Here is a 22,015-nt window from a genome sequence, read left to right as displayed (position 1 = left end):
CATCTATTTTGTGCGAAGTGGGGAAGTGGTGTCTCTTAAGCCAGTCTGTGTCCCACCCTCCATGCCATAGTGGTACCTCTTAGCGGGAGGAGGAACTTTAGCACCTTCTGGCTAAATTTCCAATGTACTGTTTGATGGTGGTCTATAGTCACTCAACAGTGAAAGAGTTTTCACATACTATTTCTTTATTACTACTTTTCACTATTCTGTATTTATGCTTGGTCAGTTGGAACAGACTACAGATCAGAGCCAAGCTTTGGTAGGCACAGACTCAAATTAAGCCCAAATTAAGTTTATTTCTTCTGACTACAGCTTCAGCATAGTGTCGCTATAAATAATTTGTATGACTTTAGTCCTTATATAGAATGCAAATGGTAAGAGTGAATACGGGAGGTGTGAACGCAGTTAAATTACTCATGAATGATAAAGTATGATAACAGCTTTTCAGTGCTTTTTTCTCTCCTATGAACTTGGTTCAAAATGAGTGTTCAGTCTGGCTGCTACACACTCCTTGAACAGAGTTGGTTTTGTTCAAATACATGCCCTGACTGTTCAGTGTTCCTGTTCCTCTAATTAATGTTGCAATGACAAACTCATACTATCAGACTGAAGTCATCTTTTATCATAAAGGGATTATTAGGTGGAGAAAAAGAGCTCATGGCTGAAGTTATCACAGAGGAATTTGTGGTGACAGGATCCTTAGCGTTTACTTTTTATGTGCGAAAAGGATAGAGGAAAAGCCAATTCCAGCTCTTGGAAAAATAATTAGTTATTGCATATACTTTTGAGTTCTTGACATATTTGCACATGTTTTGTTCATGATATTTTACAAACTGGTTCTGGTTACAATCCTAAAATGTGGATGAGGCAAATATACATGCAGACTATCCAATAGTCCCCTTCTCTGTAAATATATAACTGGTTCAGTGGGACCGAGGAAGGCAGATCTGGCTTGAAATGTGATGTTGACACATCACTGCCTTCTGCACTATAAATCACAGGAACTGCGTTCTCTTAGGATCAATTCAGGTTCCTATTTTCTCAGTGTACAGTGATTCTTTCCAAGTAATTCACAGCATGTCCACTTAAAACGAAGTCTTGTCAACTGGCTCACTTAAACATTTGACTGTTGAGCATCACACATCCCAATTAATCTTCTAAGCCCAAGGTAAAAGAACAACTGGACAAGCTTAGAACCTTATACATGGAAGTAGATGTTATATGGATCTCCATATGGTGGCAAAAATTATTGATCTGCCCTCAATAATGATTTATGATTAGCTTTACTTTTGATATTGCAGAAAGGGCTTCTCTAGAGTTTGCATACAAAAGCATTGCCAGCACAAATGCCGCAACACCCCACTGAATATACCACTTGGGTAACAGGAAACCAGTTTTATGCAAGAATATTTGGAAAGTCTGACTTATGTATAGCTGTAGGCCTAGATTATTATAAGACTGACACAATGCATAGTATAGGATTTTATGCAAGGTGATGTAGAACAGTCACTGACCATCTCTTAATCTTGCAGGGGTGTAATAAGGCAAATCATAAAAAGCATGATTTTATACACAGATAAAAATGTGGAGAGTAAATTATTTAGACAAGTAAATACTGGGGATTAGTTTTTGTACTAGGTGCACATTTACATTTGTTTGGATCCAGTAATTGGGGAGCACAATGATTACAGATGCACAGCCTGGCAACCTGTAAGATTTCGGTGGAGTGGAGACATGAGGCTGTTGGGTGATGGTGTGGTGTACTTCTGGTGGAGACCTGGAAGTGATGTCACATCTTCCTAGAAATCACCAGAAAATCTTTGGTAAAATAATTGAAACTCTATTATAAAACAGCCTTAGAGTAGACTGGCATAACTTCTGAGTTTTCCCTGGAAGTGATATCATACTGGCACCAACAGTTGTTAGCTTGTTTTATATTATTTTTATTCCATCAGCCACAGGAGTGGGAAGCAGGAGCTGGGATGGAGGAATCCTCCACTGCAGCAGGAAACTGGGAACACTAGCCAAAGAAAATATTAAGGTCAGCATGAGAGCAGCGATGCAAGAGATTGCACAGGCATAAGCATTTGCATTTGGCTATGCCTAGACATCTAACATTAATATAAATAATAGTTACTGATATACATTATGTACTAACATAAGATCAAGTAATGTCCTAATTGAAAGTGTGAATAGGGTTATAAGGTCTTCCAAACTGTACTCCAAGCAGTTTATAAAAGAAAAATAGAATGTGTAACCAAAGTAATTTTCTAATCAGTATCACTTCTTACACTTCTTACGGAAAACTCATCTGTATGTTTTCCACTTTCCTGGGCTCATGCATCCCATTCTTATCTTCTTTTACATGTATGCACTTGTTTGGCAGAGACAAAAGTTCCAGGCTTTCTTGGATGATGCTGATTATTTCAACCCATTTCCATCTGGTATTTGACCCGGTTTCAAGACTGAAACCACCTTGGTCACTCTGCTGGTTGACTTTTGCTAGGAGAGATATGATGGAATATGACCTATTATCTGGGCCCTTGATATCTTTCAATGCATAAATCATAGTATGTTTCTGAAGTGGCTGTTGAAGATGTGTATCAGAGTGCTTCAATCATGTGGTTCCATTTGTATCTGCGGACTATTTCCAGAAGGTGGAACTGGAGACAGTTGTTCAGTCACATGGCTTATAGAGTTCCAAAGGGACTCTGAGTTCTGTCTGTATGTTCCGCATTTGCATACAGCTGCTGGAAGAAGTCATTGAGGGGTTTGGAATGAGGTATCGTTAGTAGGTAGATAAAACTCAACTTTTCAGATTTATCAAGCGAGAGACTGGATGTCAAGAATTTCTGTCTGAAATAAACTTAAATTTAGAACAAGCAATATGAGCAGTGATGGAGGTTTTCCAGAAACATGTAATTGGAATTTGTTTCAGGTGGATGGTGGGGGATTTCCAATTCCATTTTAAATAATAATTTATATGTCTAAATAATTCTAGCAGATTTTAAATAATGTTAGCAAAAGAAGACAAATGCACCATATGCAAGCCTGGATCTTATGTAAGTATTGGAGTTTGTCCATGCGTCATAGCCCATATTTAGTTTATCTAACATGATCAATTTGCAGTATAACAGGACTATAGATAAACAGACTATATTTACATATTTGGGGCAGAAAATTTGCCTTGGAAAAATATAGCACATCACTGGATATGAGGTGTTGTCAGTGGGTGATAAGTCAAATTGGAATTTTTGGTGTTATCCTGTTTTGAATAGGGTTGAATTTCTTAAGGATCAAGTATCCAGTTGGAGGTTGCTTTTACATCTGACAGAGGAAAGAAATCTGATGTGTTTAGTACATCACACCTTTAGTTTCAGCTGGTTTGCTAGCCATGACTGTTCCTCAAGAGGTATGATTTTTGCTAGTAACCCATGTTCTCGTTGTATTCAGAATAAACAATGCAGTCTATATGGTGTTGGCTCTGAAGACTTTTCCAAAGTTTAAACTGTTACAAAATACAGTGACTAGACTGTTTGCAGTTACTAGGTACACATACCATCTTTTGCCAATTCTATTCTCAATTGTGTTTATTCTTTCCAAGCCTTTGTTAGATATTTAACTTGCTTCTGAAGTGATAGTTTCTAGGTGTTAGACCTTTTCGCTATGTATTATAATTACTATAATAAATTATACAAACAAGAAAAGTTTAGACCTCAGGAAATAACTAAATATATGGAACAATTAAACTTTGGCCCTTTCCGCACGGGTGGTAAAGAGCGCCCCAGGGATGCTAAAAACAGCGTCCCTGGGGAGGAGTTTGCACGGCCGCCGCTGCTACATCCCAGCAGCGCTGGCCTCACAACCCCCGAGCGGCACGAAGACGCTGCTTTCGAACCTCGAGGTTTTTCAAAAGCAGCAGCTTCCAACCGCTGCCATGTGAACGGCAGCGGCTGGAAGGCGCCATTTCCCCCCTTCCCCGAAAGCCTTACCGTCCCCTCCAGCCTTCCGGCACGTCGCAGAGGCCAGGGGACATGCCCCCCCTGCACTGCAATTCCAGAGCAGTCACACAGGGCAAGGGGCGTGTCTTCCCCACCCTTACCGGGACAGTCCGTGCGAATGTTCCTGGGGGGGGGGGTGTTGGCGTCGTTTACGCCAACGCATCCCCAAAGCGTGGCTGTGCAGAAACGGCCTTTGAGAAACTATCCCCTGGAAATGCTAACTTGTTAAACCTACAAATAACCAAGAAGAACAAAATGCTATTAAGAAATTAAAGCTCAATAAAGCTCCTGGTATAGATGGATTTTCAGCTCTATTTTATAAATTAAATGCTGAAATACTTATTCCTCGATTGAACTTTTCAATTCTATCTTACAAGGAGATTCAATACCTGATTCCTGGGGAGAGGCCTGTATTTCCTTAATCCCCAAATCCGAAGAATCAATACCTGAAACAGGACACTTTAGGCCAATTTCGGTATGAAACATTGACTACAAAATCTTTGCTAATATTTTTGCAAATAGACTACAGACAGTTATCCCACAAATTGTAAAACAGGAGCAATCAGGATTTGTGAAGGGGAGACAACTAAATCAGAATATCAGGATTGTACTAAATATTATTTAATTGTTAGATAAAAAACCTAGCTTATATTCTTAGACGCCCAAAAAGCCTTTGATCAGGTTAACTGGAACTACGTGTTAAAAACACTAGAAAACATAGGAGGAGGAAATTTATTCTAAAATGGGATTAGGGCTATATATAAAAACCAGAAAGCAAGATTGGAAGTAAATAATGAGCTACCAAAAGGAATAAATATTGGAAAAGGGACTAGGCAGGGTTGCCCACTTTCCCCATTGCTATTTATAATAGTGCTTAAAACTTTATTAAATCAAATTAGAAAAAAATAAAAGATTTGAGGGTACAAAGATCCAGGATGAATCATATAAGTTAAGGTCATTTGCAGACAATTTGGTTATATTTTTAGATAACCCAATAGAGAAAATTGGTGAATTATTATCATTAATTGAAAATTTTGGGAATTTAGCAGGCTTTAAGATTAATAGGAAAAAAACAAAATATTAGCCAAGAATTTGAATAACACCAAGATTAAAAGGCTAGAGAATGTATTGGGATTTACAGTAAAAAAAAAAAGTAAAATACCTTGGGATAGCATTACAGAATAACAACCAAAATTTATATCAAAATAATTATGAAAAACTGTGGAGCAATATTAAGAAAGATTTAATAAAATGGGAAAAATTAATCTTTCCCTGTTGGGAAAGGTAGCATTAATTAAAATGGTTATCCTACCTAAATTAAAAAATTTTCCCCAAACATCCCAATTATATGTAAGAATCAACCTTTTCAAATATGGACGCAAGGATTGACTAAGTTTAAATATATATATTTGATTGATGATAAATACAAAGGAGGCTTTAACTTACCTGATCTACAGTAATACCAGGACGCCAATGCCCTAAATTGGATAAAAGATTGGATTCAGCTTCAAAATGGAATCTTATTAAAATTAGAAGGCTGTAACCTTTATCAGGGTTGGCATGATCTGTTATGGCCAACATGAAAAAAATATATTAAAAGTTTACAACCACGTATTAAACATTTAATTAGATTGTCATTATTAAAAATATGGATTAAATATAGAAATATTCTATATCCCCAACTATATAAGAACATAAGAACATAAGAACAAGCCAGCTGGATCAGACCAGAGTCCATCTAGTCCAGCTCTCTGCTACTCGCAGTGGCCCACCAGGTGCCTTTGGGAGTTCACATGTAGGATGTGAAAGCAATGGCCTTCTGTGGCTGTTGCTCCCGAGCACCTGGACTGTTAAGGCATTTGCAATCTCAGATCAAAGAGGATCAAGATTGGTAGCCATAAATCGACTTCTCCTCCATAAATCTGTCCAAGCCCCTTTTAAAGCTATCCATAGGTTAGTGGCCATCACCACCTCCTGTGGCAGCATATTCCAAACACCAATCACACGTTGCGTGAAGAAGTGTTTCCTTTTATTAGTTCTAATTCTTCCCCCCCAGCATTTTCAATGAATGCCCCCTGGTTCTAGTATTGTGAGAAAGAGAGAAAAATTTCTCTCTGTCAACATTTTCTACCCCATGCATAATTTTATAGACTTCAATCATATCCCCCCCCCTCAGACGTCTCCTCTCCAAACTAAAGAGTCCCAAACGCTGCAGCCTTTCCTCATAAGGAAGGTGCTGCAGTCCCTCAATCATCCTCGTTGCCCTTCTCTGCACTTTTTCTATCTCTTCGATATCATTTTTGAGATGTGGTGAACAGAACTGGACACAGTACTCCAAGTGCGGTCGCACCACGGCTTTATATAAGGGCATGACAATCTTTGCAGTTTTATTCTCAATTCCTTTCCTAATTATCCCCAGCATAGAGCTTCTGTACTCTTTTTTCACAGCTGCCATACATTGAGTTGACATTCCCATGTGGGAACTATCAACTAAGACGCATTAAATCCCTTTCCTGGTCTGTGACTGATAGCACTGACCCCTGGTAGCATGTATGTGAAGTTTGAATTTTTTGCCCCTATGTGCATCACTTTGCATTTTCCTACATTGAACTGCATTTGCCATTTCTTAGCCCACTCACCTAATTTATCATCAAAGGGTCCGCTTGGAGCTCCCTCCTGCGGCCAATCCTTCTTTGTGGTTCTCACCACCCTACATAATTTGGTATCATCTGCAAACTTGGCCACCACGCTACCCACCCCACTTCCAGGTCATTTATGAATAGGTTAAAGAGCACTGGTCCCAATCACCCACGATCCTTGGGGACACCACTCCCTACATCTCTCCATTGTGAGAATTTCCCATTTACACCCACTCTTTTGGCTTCCCTGTTTCTCAACCAGTTTTTAATCCATAGGAGGATCTTCCCCTCTTATTCCTTCTCATTGCTGAGATTTTCTCATAATAGTCTCTGGTGAGGAACTTTGTCAAAAGCCTTTTGAAATCCAAGTAGACAATGTCCGCACTGGTTCCCCCTTATCCACACACATGCCTGTTTACATCCTCAAAGAACCTCTAGTAAGTTTGTAAGACCAGGATTTGCTCTCTGCAAAAAAGCCATGCTGACTCTTTCTCAGCAGGTCTTGCTTTTTCTTACATGTTTTATAATTGTTATCTTTAATGATACAGATTCTACTAATTTACCAGGAACAGATGTCAAACTGACTGGCCTGTAATTTCCCGGGTCCCCCCTAGATCCTTTCTTAAAGATTGGTGTGACATTGGCCATCTTCCAGTCTTCAGGGATGGAGCCTGATTTCAAGGATAAGTTGCATATTAAAGTGAGAAGATCAGCAATTTCATGCTTGAGCTCTTTAAGAACTCTTGGGTGAATGCAATCTGGGCCAGGGGATTTGGTAACATTTAGTTTATCAATGGCTGCCAGAACTTCTTCCTTGTCTACCACTATCTTTGTTAGTTCCTCGGATTCGCCTCCTAAGAAGCTTGGTTCAGGTGCAGGAATTTTCCTCACCTCCTCTTGGGTGAAGACAGATGCAAAGAATTCATTCAGCTATATCCCCGACCTAAGCCGGCAACAGTAAGAGGCTTGTGTGACCAAGCAACCTACCCATAGCATTGAACTCCCTGAAGCAAAATCCCCCAAACCTGGCTGCTGTCATCAAGAGACTCTCCTGAAGATACCCTGAAAGTTTTGTGACTGTGCCTTCAGAAGTGTGCACTCCACAGACACCCCCAGAATTTCCCCATTGACAGCAATGCAGCAAACTCAATGCAGAACAAAGAATCTTGGGCAAATTTGGGGGTGCCTGTCAGGGGTGCAAGTGTTAATCTAGTGACACCAAAATTTCAGGGTATCATCATGAGGCTGTCCTGTTGATACTTCCCAAGTTTGGTGAAGTTTGGTTCAGGGGGGCCAAAGTTATGGACCCTCAAAGGGGTAGCCCCCATCTCCTTAACTCCCATCTGAAAGAATGGGGGATAGGGGCACCTCCTTTGAGGGTCCATAACTTTGTCCCCCCTGAACCAAACTGCACCAAACTTGGGGGGTGTCATCAAGACAGTCTCTTGATGATACCCTGAAATACTGGTGCCAATACCTCTAAAACTGCGCCCCCTGCAGGCCAAAATGTGAAATAACTAAAAATTTAAAACACATCTGAGAAATGTATCCTAGCCTGGCGACCCCTGTGAAATGGTCATTTGACCCCCCAAAGGGGTCGCAACCCCCAGGTTGAGAGCCACTGCTCTACACCATGATTTTCTCATCCATGTTATTCTTCTGGTATTCATATAGCTATATGCTGTGTTCTGAGATTTAAAGTTTGATATAAATAAATTGCTGTGTTGGCAGATAATAGTCAGTGACTCCTTCTCAGAAGCAAATGTTCTTCTGGTTACTTATTAAATAGCGGCAAGCTACAATGCCATTGATCAGTCAACCAGAAGATGTTCAATAAATACAGGGGCTCAAATGGAACCCTAAAGGTTTTTTGGAAACAAATTTGTATTGTTAGAAGTCGGAAAAATGTTATTTATACCTTCCCCTTCCCCAGTGATCCAGGCTCAGGGCAGCTTATAAATCGTATATAATATACAATAATATAAATTATATATAATTCAAATGTAAAATAATAAATTGAATCTGTTTCATCATTAATTTTGCTATGAAAACTTTAGAACTTTTGAAAAATGAATTTTCCCTAAATGTATAATGCTTTTAGTTCATATTAAAAGCCAGCTATGTTGTTAGGTGAGAAGGAACAAACCCCCTTATGCTTCTATAATGTTGCCATTCATTTTTCAGGATATGACACAAAGAATTTGTGCACATTTGCTAATGCAACACATTGCTCTTCTGGTTTTCTATGGCACTTCTTGTGATCTCCAGTCAGAGTTTGAAAAGGAAAGGGACTTTGGTCTGCTTTTTGTCTGTGTAATTTCTGTGTCATGAAATGACAATGAAGTGCATTTAAGCAGTGAGTTAACTCTTGTCTGCAAAAATAATAAAATCATGAATCCTACCAGGGCTACTGGTATCAAATGTGTTCATTCAGTTTTTGTAAGGCTAAGTAAAATACGTCTTAAATAAACTGTACTATTATATTGGCTGAATTTTCTGCTGAGCTCTGCTTCTTCCTGTGGTTTCACTGTGGCTGATATTGGCACAGAGCTCTGTTAATCAAGCCAACGATAAGAATGGACACTTGTTTCATATTTGTGTGGCAAATGCATCTCTTCAGTTGAATCTTTGCAAATTAACTTTCTAATTCTTATAATCTTTCCTTCCATCATAGTAAGGTTTAAAACATTCTGCTGGGTCTCGTTCAGTAATTCTTTGAGGAGTAAAGTAGTAAATTGAATTTGGTTAACCATCCATGTTGCTACCTATTCATCCATGCATAATCTGGATGTTTGTAATCCAAGCTCAAAGAGTACAAAGTTTTCTTAGGCATCAGTTTTTTTAATCACATTTCAGTACTAATTTATTGTGGCTTTACAAACCATTTACTGTGGTGTGTTGGCTCTCAATGATAGGAGTAACACATTCTGGGCCAAATCCCAGTCTCAGATATGTAGTGTAGAATACTTCTTATCTTAAATAATCAGCTACTGCTTTTGTTCACTACAGATACATAAAGTGCTGCATGGACATCTTGTACCCAGCAGGAAGCAAAACACATTACCAAAGAAAATAAAAATCTTAATCATTCAGCAATTTAACTTCTTTCACATTTGGCATGCTTATTGACTCAGTTTAAAGGCATTTAATTCAAGCGATAGTATGACTATGTTTAGAATTAATCCGTCCATGTGAAAGTAAATGTGTTTAAAATTGTTTTAATGTAATTTATGGTTATTTTAGATTAACTGTTACAGTGACCTTGATATTTTGTCAGAATAAGAGTAGTTTCGTTTCTATCCCTGCTGCATTGTTACTAATACCTTTGGTTACTTATTTAGCAAGATATGTTTCCTTCCTTACTAAAAAACTTCCATCTGTTTGTGAATGAGAACCTTTGGAAGCATCATAAGTCAGTATACATAATCAAGAGGCAGAAGGAACTAGTAAAGTGGGGCTGCTGAGGTAAATTAGTTCCTGTATTTTATTAAATCTAACAGTAAATACTTTCCTAGAATATTATGCTAAACTTCAAGGTAAGGAATATTATATTAAATGTAGGCATACAAGCAATTTTAAGAAGCATGATAATTTGTTCAATTAATTTCATTCAAAAGTGTCAATTAAAATGTCTAAGCCACTTCCCTTCTCATTTGAGGATCTTTGTGCACTTGTCATCCTGTTCCATAAATCTTGTCAAGCCTCTTTAAAGTATGCCTCCAAAAATAACAAAATGTCCTTTTCCTGTCTGTATTACTTTTAAATAAATAATCATGACAGAAATTTCCTTTTGGCTAATGTGTAGAACAAGGCAACTAGAAAGCTTAATTAAAATGTATCAGTGGGCCAGACAATTAAACAAGCACATTTTCACTTCTATGGTAATGTTGCAATTTGTTTAGCAATGTTTTTCCCCAGTCATAAGACCACAATTGGGTGGAATCTAAGTACTACATGAAAAGCCAACCTTGTAGAATGTTAACTGCACCCCTCTCAAAACTTGTCCCCAGGAGCCTGCCCCACCCCCACTATGCGGCTGGCAGAAAATTAACATTAGATTCAACCCATTGCAGGCTTTAGTCATAGGGAAAATATTGGGGGAAGTATATGTAAGCTGTGCGACTGCATGCAGTAAAATGGGGGTGACCTGGAAATCAGAATAAAGGACAAGTTACTGTATTGTCCAGAAATTTTTTGGATGTCCAGCATCTCTCTTGACAACTTGTGGAAAAATCAAATAATATTTGACTTTACTTGTGTAATCTGTGGAATAATGTTCCTGTGAAAAGTGGTGAAATCTCCTTTTGGTCAGTATATTTAAATCTGGAAAAAAGCCGTTCTGCTAAGGAAAATCCTACAATGGGATAGATGAGGTTATTTTAATAGGTTTTTCCATCCTTCTAAAAATAAACATTTTTTTTAACATCCAAAATACACTGAAGCCAATGAAGAAATTCCAAATAACCTCTGCATATTTTGGAACAGAGCATAAAGTCTTGGATATTCAAAGAAACAGGGCTAAAAATAAAGTCATAATATATACCAATTGTGACTGAAGCAATTTCATTCTTCTCTGTTCTTTAGTGTTCCAGAGAGCATTCTTCCTATAACTGACCAGTTAAGCACCTTCATCATTATTAGCTTTCCTCTTCATCATTATTAGTCATCTTTTTTGCATTTTGTTCTTTTAAATTTTTTACAATTTTCCTATTAGTATAAATGAAGCAAATAAAAGAAAAAAGAGTTAAAATAGTTATCACAATTACTTCAGAAGGCTAAAAAAAGAAATTGTTCATATGATATTAAACAGAATAATCAAATAAAACAGTAGACAATAAAATAGCTGGTAATGGCAATAGAGATACAATAATGATACATGAAATAATACCTATCATAATAATCTAACAAAAACAATAAAATACCTTATGCAGTATCTGACCAACCAAATGATGATGTCAAGCAATGCTGTAATAAACATTCTAATAAACTAAAATATATAAAAAATTGCTAAGTGATTATTATGATAAGTTTCAAAAAAGCCATGAGTCACAGATTCATCTGGGGTCTATTTTGCAGGTCTGCATGGGCAGGGAGAAAGGGAACATGGGGGGGGAGGAGGATGAACCTTTCTGGGCCAGGGAACATGACTAATGGATAGGGAGATCTCTGCACAAGCACGAAGGTTTCCCTGTCTCTCTGGCCCACAGACATCATTTGAAAATTGACATGGACTCTAAAATAGTGTCTGTGTGTCTTCAGAGACAGCTCATCAAAAATAAAAAAGGGGAAACTATATGCTCCCCAAATCAGCAAAATTAGCTGAGTACAACCATGTACTTTTCAGGCTTAAAAGATGCCCAGCAGCAGAGCCTGCAGAGCAAACATCTCAGGAAACCTTTAACAAATAGCTGTGGGCACAGAGAATCTCTGCATCACCGTAAAATGTCGGGAACAAGTAGTGGAGGAAACTGACCAAATAGCTTTAATGGTTAGGTGGGAAAAATAAGACATCTCCTTACCTCCTCAGTTCCATACAGCAAAAAGAGGTGACTTGCAGATGACTTGAGGGGAAAAGGTCAGTAGTATTGCATCCTCAAAATAGGCTGGCTTGAGTTGAAATAAGGTGTCCTGAGGATGCCTTGAGGAAAAAACTTTGTGGAGTTCCTCCCCAAGACACCTTTTTACCATCCTCAAGACATATTATTTGTGCTGTGCATAATGGACCTATGTTTTGGTTGCTTTATTGCTTACAATCAGTTGCTTTATTGCTTGTGATATTTCATGAATTATAATAGTTTGATTCAGTATATCCCTGTGTTCAGATGTAAGCTTCTCAGTATGTATTCCTCTAGTCAATCCAACTTCTGTTGCTTGATCCTTTTTGTACAGTTTTGAAAAGAAAAGTTCCTGTATCTCCTTTTCTACATTAGTAATTTGATCCCCTTTCTTTAAGCCATCCTCTTCATTTTTGTAGTACTGTGAGAGGTCTCTGTGATTTTGTTGCCCAAGTTGGATACACTCTTAGTTACACATTCAATGGTCCTTTCCACTATTGCATTGCAGAATGGTTCTGCACTCAGTTGAGCAGGATGCAATCTAGTCCAGTCAATCAGGAGAGTTAAAGGTCAAGGTTTGGCAGTTGAAACACCAGTCAGCGTTGTCCAACAGCATCAGCAGCTGGGGCATAGTCAGGAACTAGTTAATTGGGCACTGATCAGGTAGTTTGCAAAGAGCTGGTGGAAGTGAATGTTGAACTAGCAATTATCATGTCTCATCTATAGTTTAAATCTGAGAATCTGGCTGGTTCTACCACATTTCCAAATGTATTCAGTGGACGTTGGCCCTGACTTAGTGTTCAAATGTACAAGTGAATGAATATTTTCTTGGGTCCAGAGTATGGCTATGAGATGGAGTCCCTTTCCCTTTGAGGGGCTCAGCTGTCTCCTGTCTTACTTCTCTTTGGATTCCTGGCCAAACTTTCCTGTTTACCCAGACTTTTAACCAAGAGATTCCATCTTTTTTTGCTGTTGTATAGTTTGCCTGTCTGTTGCATCAATAACATTCTAGATTTGGCATTCTATGTGCTTTTATGTTCCACTGTGTTTGTACAGACTTTTTATGTTATTGACTTAGCTTCCTTTATTGTCATGAATTTCATTTTATTGTGTTACTTGTGAGTCACCTCAAGTAGGTCTGAAAAAACACAGAGGCATACCAGCAATAAATGGTGCCAGGGCAAACCTTCCTGTGCCCTTTGTGCACCTCCACGTCTCCCTATCAGGGGGGCTGGCAGATAGCAGCAGCTGGCACTGGGCGCCAGCCATGGGCCTGTTGAGGGTTGCCTCTCAGCAGTCTCCTGGCCAAGCGCTGGCTGCTGCCAGCCCCCCCCCCCACTTAAATCAGAGACCACGTCTGCCTCATTCTAGGCCCTTGAGTGAGGTAGGCGCAGCCTCTGATGGAGGGGGGGGTGAAAGGTGGCAGCAGCCAGCGCCGGGCCGGAAACCTGTTGCAGGCCTGTCAAGAGGCACCCATCAGCTGGCTCCCAGCCCGGTTCCGGCTGCTGCTGGCTCCCCCATCTCCATTGGAGGCCACACCTCCCTTGCACAAGGCCCCCCGATGGAGGTGGGAGGGCTGGCAGGTGAGGTATCTTTGCCAGCAGCCATGCCTCCTCCTCCTCTTTGCCACCATGCTCGGACTACCCCGCTGCCAACAGGCTCCACTGGCCCCAGCACTGGGTGTGAGTGGGGAGGGACCAGCCTGTCTCCAGGAGGGGCCCTGATGCTGCCTCGCTCCACCCCGCAGGCTGCCACCTGCCCGCGCGCCAAGGCCCCTCCCCACCCGCAGCAACTTGCAGAGGCCTGAGGGGAGCTCTGGCACAGCCTGAGGAAGACTGGGAAGACAGCTGGTGAGTGGGTGACACATGGACAGGCAGCTTGGACCGGGGTCGGGGAGGGTCAGTGGTGGGGTTCAAATAATTTAACAACCGGTTCCGGTGGTTGGATTCAAATAATTTAACAAATGGTTGTTTACAAGCACTATTTTAACAACTGGTTCTGCCAAAGTGGTGTGAATCTGCTGAATTATACCACTGGGGAGGGTGCAGCAATGGGGAGGGTGCAGCAATGGGGGAGGAGATGGGTGTGGGGGTGATTTTGCATCCCCCACATGACTGAATGGGTTAATTAAGCTCAAATTTAATTAAGCTCTAATTTCTTTTTCATTTGTAAAGTGAATAGGTGTTGCTGTTTGGTACAAACAGATTTACTTGTGTTCTCTAACGTGTGAACAGAACTTCTATTGACCCGCACTGGGAGATGCAGAAACTAGTCTGAAATATATGAACTGGCAAAGTGAAGGGATCAATAAAGTATATAATGAATAAAGAATAGCCAGTGAGGGTGGCAACTGCAGACCATGGGTGCCTTTTTAATGAAGAAAGGTGGCATTGAAGTTAAAATAAATAGAGATAAAACACTAAAGTTAAGCCTTGTCTGGAGGTTTCTGTCAGCAGCACTGTGAACAAATTTCTTATTTCTGAAGGACTGTTAAGGAGAAACTGCATTATTTTGCAATGGACTGAAATAAAGTAGGGTTAAGGGCTGTAACACAACTTCTACTGGTACTATTTGATGAAACATCGCTATCTAGTGTATTATTATAATGTTTTTCAGTCTGCTGTTATTTTACAAAATTGTGACTAATTTCAATGCTAGCTTGTCAGTTCTGTTATTTGTCTAAGCTTCTCACAGGGCTGCCAATGAAAATACTCTTAAATTACACTGGGCGTAACACAGGATTTTCACACTACCCTTTCTTCTAGGGGAAATCCATAACTTTGCTTCCAGTGTGACCTTGTCACAAACTGTGGACTGAGCCAGTCAGTGCATTTAGCTTCCATTTCAATTTTCACTGGCACAGAACCAAAATATCAAGGGGAAACAGGCAGATAAGGGATATTTCATATTTGGTTCCCTTTGACTTTCTCAGTTCAGCTTGGACCAAAATTATTCAAGGTGTCATTGACTAAGCCAATAAATCTCAGTAAAATTGACTCACCTCTGTGACATTTAGCCATAGAAACTATCTACACCACTGCAGAACATTTTAAAACTTTATTTTTGATAATTTGTATTCACAAATATGAACACACAAGGTAATAAAAGTTAAATATTAAACAACTAATACATTAAGATCTTAGATTCTGGTATTCAGAAAATGCAGCAAAATTTGTATAAATTATACAATAACTAAGAGTATCCTAAATACTATGTGAACTGTGAATTCACAGTAGAATTACAATAACAAAGAAGGAAAAGAAATAGAAAAGAAAGCCAGCAGACAATTGAATACATTTCATTCATGGCTTATTAATGTCAAGCTACATATGATTCTAGAAGACCAGCTTAAAGTATGATGTGTGGAAGAGAAGGAGTTAGTTCTTCTGTCCTGATTAGAAATAGCAACTTTGAGGTCCCCATGGGAAAAAAGGCCAAGTAAGTATATTGTACCTGTTGTTTTCCCCTTATCCATGAGTAAAAGCATAAGCATAAGCATTTATTGTCATTGTGCACGCACAACGAAAAAAGCAATCTTGGGTGCAATTTTTGTTAGAGATCTGACATGTAGTAAATTCCTTGTCCCCAGCATCATAGCATTCCCCTGTTCTTTCAAAAAGCCCAAAGGAAAAAACTGTGGGTCTGCTCATTTATTCTTATAACAACCCAGTTATATGGTTTAGGTTGAAAAATAGATCTAAGGTCACCCAATAAGCATTCAACCTTGGGATAAAATATGTAATTGATTTTAAATGTAAATCTTGAAAACACTATTGATTTTGAATGTAAAAAACCCCAATCATTTACAGAAATCATATCAGATGAGAGAGTTGTAACATGTATTTTTGTGGGCCGCATCATCTATTCAAGTGTCTGAACTTGGTGTTGTGCATTTACACTGTTTAATGTTCCGGTCTGCTTAGCTTTTTTTTTTTTTCCACTGTTAGAAATATTCTGGTTGTCTTTAAATGGAAGCAGAACTGTGTCTGCCTGTCTCTGTCTTTTGCCTTTAAGTTGTTTCCATGTTAAATTTCCTCAGTGTTAAATATACAGTTGTCACTTGCAAGGCTTTGCAAAGAACGTAGTAGTAGGATAATTCAAACATGCTTTTACACAAAATTATGCCAAGAGGAAGACAACTTTTGTGTTAAAATTATTTTTCTCATTTTTCTCAGGAGTCCACCTAGTCCACATCTTTCCCAGGAGTCCTCTCCATGCAGCATTTATTTTGACTTGCACTGTAAAAATTAAATATAAGATTTCATTGTCCTACCTACAATGATTCTTTTGTATCAAAGAACATTACCGTTAATTTCTGAGATCTTTTGATTGACTCACTGCTGTATACATCAACCAATTCAATCATACGATGTGAGATTCAGAGTGTCAGTAAATGAAGATGTAATTCAGGGTGATAGGGCTGGAGATATAATACTGTCTTTGTCTCTTATCATCAGTGGCGAAAACCCAATTGTTGAATAATTTGTGTGAGAGGACAATCTGTCTTTCATTGAATTTTGAAAGATTTTAACAGTCTTGTGCACCATGGCCAGTCCAGAATATGGTGGCTTTACCCTCTTTCTTGTAATGGTAAGAGTGTTGTACAGATAAAGTGGTAGGAAAAACCCAGAATGTTCGTTACTAAAATTTAAATTTTAATACCTCAGATAACATATGTACATATGAGCCAGGTTAATAAACAAAGAAATACAGTGGAACCTCAGTTTTCGCCAGTAATCCATCTGGCGATGCTCGGCGAAACCAAAACCAGTGAAAACTAAAGCTACGCCGTTTGTGCATGCGCTATGCAAACGGCGTAGCAAATTTACGCAAACGGCGTAACCGAAAACAGAGGCACCCAGTGAAAACCGAGGCAAAAAAAAACGGCCGGGGGCAACCACGAAAACCGAAACTTGCGAAAACCAAAGGCGACAATTACCGAGGTTCCACTGTAAACCTATTTGAAGTAGGAACAGTTCAAGGTGACTGAGATTTTCTTAATGGTTGTGGCTTCAGTGATTTTAAAGTGCAAATGCCTGAAAGAGATAACAGTGAATACATGTGTTCATACTTGGTGTTTCATGAACCCTTTTAAAAGGAAACATTTGCAGGTACGGTGTGCATTTCAGCATTCTGAAGCACACATTGATCCTTACTGAAGCAAACACGAAAGTTGTGGAGAATTTCAGTTATGCAAGTTTATCCTCTGCATCACACTTCCATTTGACTTAAAGGTACATATGTATCACCCATAAACTGTGCTCAAGTGCACATTTGCCTTCATCATAAAGAAATAAGTAGTAGTAAAACTATCTCCCTTCAGTATGGCTACATTTATGTGGTGGTGAGACACTGTACACTATTGGCACTGGCTGGGATTTGTGAGATTATCACACTAAAAATAACATGCTGTTGGAGCAGACTTTTTATTATTATATAGAGAAATTGTAGAATTTTGTGGTGTCACAAGGAGATTACTATGTTGCTTCCTTACATTTCCTCTACTCACTAATAGTTCTAAAAATGAAGCAAGCCTAGCATTATTATTATTATTAATTTGCATATTTAGCAAAGGCACATGGGTATGGTGTAAAAAAAATTAAAATTCATTTTTAATTTTCATTTTATACCTTGCCCATCCCAAAAGGTCTCAGGGCAACAACAACATGTTAAACCTACATTACAGGTTAAAATTATAATTTTAAAAATACTCACCATAACTTTAAAGAGAGCCCAAAGGCAGGACCTGCCTGCTAAAAACCCACCTTTATTAACATATAGAGCCAGTATGGCTTTGTGTAGCCAGGGCTTCTGGAGTACTTGCACTCATGCTCAGCCTGGCAGGGGTGTGTGGCCATGTTGGGCCATTTTGCCCCCCCCCCCCAGTGGTGATGCCCAGTCGCTATTCCACTGGAGTGGAGCCTCCCCTCTGTTGCTGCAGGGCGGGTGTCCTTCAAAGCCTCCTCTATCGCTGCCATGGCGGGAAGAGAGAGGGCTGTCAAAGCCTTGACTTGAGTATAAGTCGAGGAGGGCTTTTTCAGCCCCAAAAAATGTGCTGAAAAAGTCGACTTATATTCAAGTATATATGGTACTTCTGCCAGTTCTTTTAATACCCTGGGATGTAGTTCATCAGGCCCTGGAGATTTGAATTCATTTAAAGTATTCAGGTATTCTTGTAGTAGCTCTTTATTTATTCTGTGTTGAATTTCCCCAACTGTATCTTCTGATCCATTTTCCCACAGTTGAGCACTTTTTTTCTTTTGGGAAAAAATGAGGCAAATGAGGTGTTGAGTAGTTCTTCCTTTTCTCTGTAAAAATTTCACCATCTCCTCCACGCAGTGACCCTGTCATATCCTTTTTCTTCCTTCTGCTATGGACATAGCCAAAATAGCCCTTTTTTATTTTTTTAAACATCTCTCGCAAGTCTGAGCTCATTGTGAGCTTTAGCTTTTCTGTTTTTCTCCCTACATGTCTTGGCTATTTGTTTGAACTCTTTAGTAATTTCCTCCCTTTTCCATTTCTTGTACATTTCTCTTTTATATCTTAGCTCACTTGAGCGTTGTTTAGATATCCATCTTGGTTTCTTTAGACACCTCCCATTTTTTCTCCTCATTGGAACTGTTTGAAATTCTGCCTTCAAGATCTCACTTTTAAGAAACTCTCATCCATCTTGTACTCCCTTCTCTTTTACTATTCTTAACTGTGGGATCACACCATGTAGTTTCTTAAGTTTACTGAAATCAGCTTTCTTAAAGTCTAGAACGCATGTCCAAGTAGACTTGGCATCCCCCTTCCATTGTATAACAAACTCCAGGAGAACATGGTCAACATGGAACATGAATCAAGTTGAAGTTTGTGAAAATAATTCATTTTATATCTGCTCCTGTTCACAAGCCTTCTATTTTAAAAATCTTTTTTTAAAGCATATGTATTTCTGCAGGCACAAACCCCCCCAATTTTTTGCAGTTCTTGCTGTTCCATCACCACAGCCCTTCTTCTGCCAGCGCCTGTTTTCTGCTAAGGGAACTATACTATTCCAATTGGTGGAGAATCTACAGGAACCCCAGGAGCCCAAGCTGGAGCTTTCCTTCCCATTTCTTCTGCTTGGAAAAAGGTTTAGGCCATTGAACCCATGACACATGTAAACATAAAGCATGCAACCCTCCTCCGTAACATTGTGATATACAAAATAATAAAATTTGGCCCAAAAGGGAGCAAAGCACTATGTCCCATCCACATTCAAAGGTGTACATGTATTTTGAGTACCATTTTTATAAAAAAAGGAATTCAAAGCAATGGCCGCATTTGTTGTGAATGCACCCCTGTACAAATACGGGTGAAATGGCCCTCACAATCACTGCCAGGGGAGAAAACGTGCTTGAGGGAGATTTGGAAAATATTGGGCTGTGTATCACACTGACCGGCAGTTCAGCAGAAACTAAATAGAAATGAGGTAATGCGGGAAAATGGGTAGCAGTCAGGAAAAATAAGTGTTTGGCAGCAATATGTTTGCTTAGGAGTGGGTTCAACCCAGGTTTGGGTAAAAAGATCACTAGTATAGTGATTTATAAAAACCCGGGTTGAGGAAAACATCAGGCCAGTCCCGCTTTGGGAAAGGGGCCTGAGCAAAGTACTTCCCTAAACTGGGATTCTTTCCTTTGTCAGCCCATTATATTTCTACTGTACGGAATCCACTGATGACAGCCAGTCATCGGTCAGGACCTTTGTCACATTGCCAGGAGAAATACATACCAGGTGTTGTCAAGCTTGCATGTGATGTTACATAGAAATTGAATAGCATGAAGAATAAGATTACATCCTGTGGAATACCACAGGATAGATTCCACACTGATGATAACTATGTGAAACAGTTATGTTTTCATAATACCATATTAATTCAGAAAAAAAGGGGGGACTAAAGTACATAGTTAAATGGCAGTTTCTGTGTTACCTCTGTGTTACCTCTTGCCTTAGCAGACCAGATACTCAGGAGCAGCAGCAGCAGAAGGCTATTGCTTTTACCTCCTGCATGTGAGCTCCCAAAGGCACCTGGTGGGCCACTGCGAGTAGCAGAGTGCTGGACTAGATGGACTCTGGTCTGATCCAGCAGGCTTTTTCTTATGTTCTTATGTTCTTGGTGGCAAACTTCCTGAAAACTGAGATTTTAAACCATGCTTGTTTAAGGACTGAGCTTTCACAATGGAGCAACGTAGGGTTCTATGTGAATTGGATGAAATAATTATTTTTTTCAACTGTGACTTTAGGGTGAAACATGCCATTACAGCTGATTACTACAATAGCTTTTTTAAAGGCAGAAAAGTAATTAATGTTTATTCTAATCTATTTTTTGTGTTTGTTTCCCAGCTTTTGGATGCTCAGAATGTCGAATGGCACTCACCAACCCCACAGGATTTTTTTCTTCTCCTTGCTTTCCAAGTGATTATCCCAACAGTCAAGCATGCAAATGGACTATCAGAGCTCCTTCTGGATTCATAATTCAAATAACGTTTATTGATTTTGAAATTGAAGAAGCTCCAAACTGCATTTATGATTGTCTGACACTAGACACTGGAGACAAAAAAGTGAATTTTTGTGGCGTCACTGCTAGAGGTTTATCATTTAACTCTTCTGGGAATCAAATGGTTGTATCATTCACAAGTGATTTTAGTATCCAAAAGAAAGGCTTCAATGCCAGTTATACCAGAGGTAAGTGCATGTAAATGTTTGATATTTTTTCTTGTCGTGTCCTATGAACTCTAAGATTTATATATATTTATTATTACGGCCTTTTGGCCAGCCAATAGTTTAAAATCAGAGTACATGTGAATACATAGCACTCCACTTATACAAAAATATAATATAAATTAAAATCCATTATAAAATCTATTAATAAATAACATTAGCTTCAGGCATTATTACAGTCCTCATCATACAGTGCGGCTTTGTTTTAATAAGGAACTACGTTTGTTGTGTACCAATATACAAAATTTAGCTACCTTCTGTGAAATGGCAGAAACACGATCTTCTAATAATATTCTTACAGAATTCGTATCTGAGTTATCTATGAATGGATATACATGACGAGTTAACAATGGTTGGATCAACAGCTTCCTTTCACCTTCATGTAACTTGCAATGCAGTAAGATATGTGACATTGAGTACCTACTTCCCCTGAGCCGCGCTATTGGCCACAGGTTCTCCTGTGCCTTGGAATATTTAAATCAGTCTCCATCAGATTAGCTGACGGGAAGGCATCGAAGTTTAGCCCTAGAAAAAAAAGCCCATCGGGTCTTTGGGTTGCTGATGTTATTACAGATAGATAAGGTGCAGCTGAAATACCTATCCATGATTTTAGTGGTTTATATAGAACAGGTAGCCGGGGAAAATCTGTTTGCATCTCAATGTCAGTAAGACGTTGGTGGACCATACCCATTGCTCTGCTACTTCCAATCTCCAAAAGTTGCATTGGATCAAGACTACACTGTCTAAGTTTTGTTATAATCTTTTCTAGCCATCCAGGGTAGGGTGTTGCTGCCAATAATGAAGGCATTAATCCCTGGGGACAGGAAAGCACTTTAAGCCAGTATTTGATGGTTAATTTCCAAAAGATGGTCTCAACTTTGGCCATCCCTGCTTCTTGCCTTAATACCACATTGGCTGTACGAACTCTAAGATTTTATTAAGAATGTATCTTTGAGGTTGGAAATTGAACTGGCAGGTCAGTGTTGTGGGGAAGGGAAGATTATTTACAGTGAAATTCTGTGGACTTTGATAGGCTGAGATGAGTGGAATTCTGTTTAGGATTACAGTATTTATCATT

At 39.2% G+C, this 22,015-nt stretch overlaps 1 protein-coding gene across 2 annotated transcripts in view; it reads left to right on the top strand.

Annotated features, from left to right (window-relative positions):
* ADGRG6 (adhesion G protein-coupled receptor G6) overlaps nt 1-22,015 on the top strand; it is a 131,265-nt gene that overhangs the window by 17,197 nt on the left and 92,053 nt on the right. For both annotated transcript variants that reach the window (XM_048489559.1, XM_048489551.1), the window contains exon 3: nt 20,560-20,901. In XM_048489559.1, coding sequence (XP_048345516.1) covers nt 20,560-20,901 — 342 coding nt within the window. The remainder of the gene's footprint in view (nt 1-20,559; nt 20,902-22,015) is intronic.

Source organism: Sphaerodactylus townsendi, linkage group LG01 (assembly GCF_021028975.2).
Source record: "Sphaerodactylus townsendi isolate TG3544 linkage group LG01, MPM_Stown_v2.3, whole genome shotgun sequence".
Classification (NCBI taxonomy): Eukaryota; Metazoa; Chordata; class Lepidosauria; order Squamata; family Sphaerodactylidae; genus Sphaerodactylus; species Sphaerodactylus townsendi.
The sequence above is the reverse complement of the archived record's forward strand: the minus strand, read 5'-3'. Positions and strand labels throughout refer to the sequence as shown.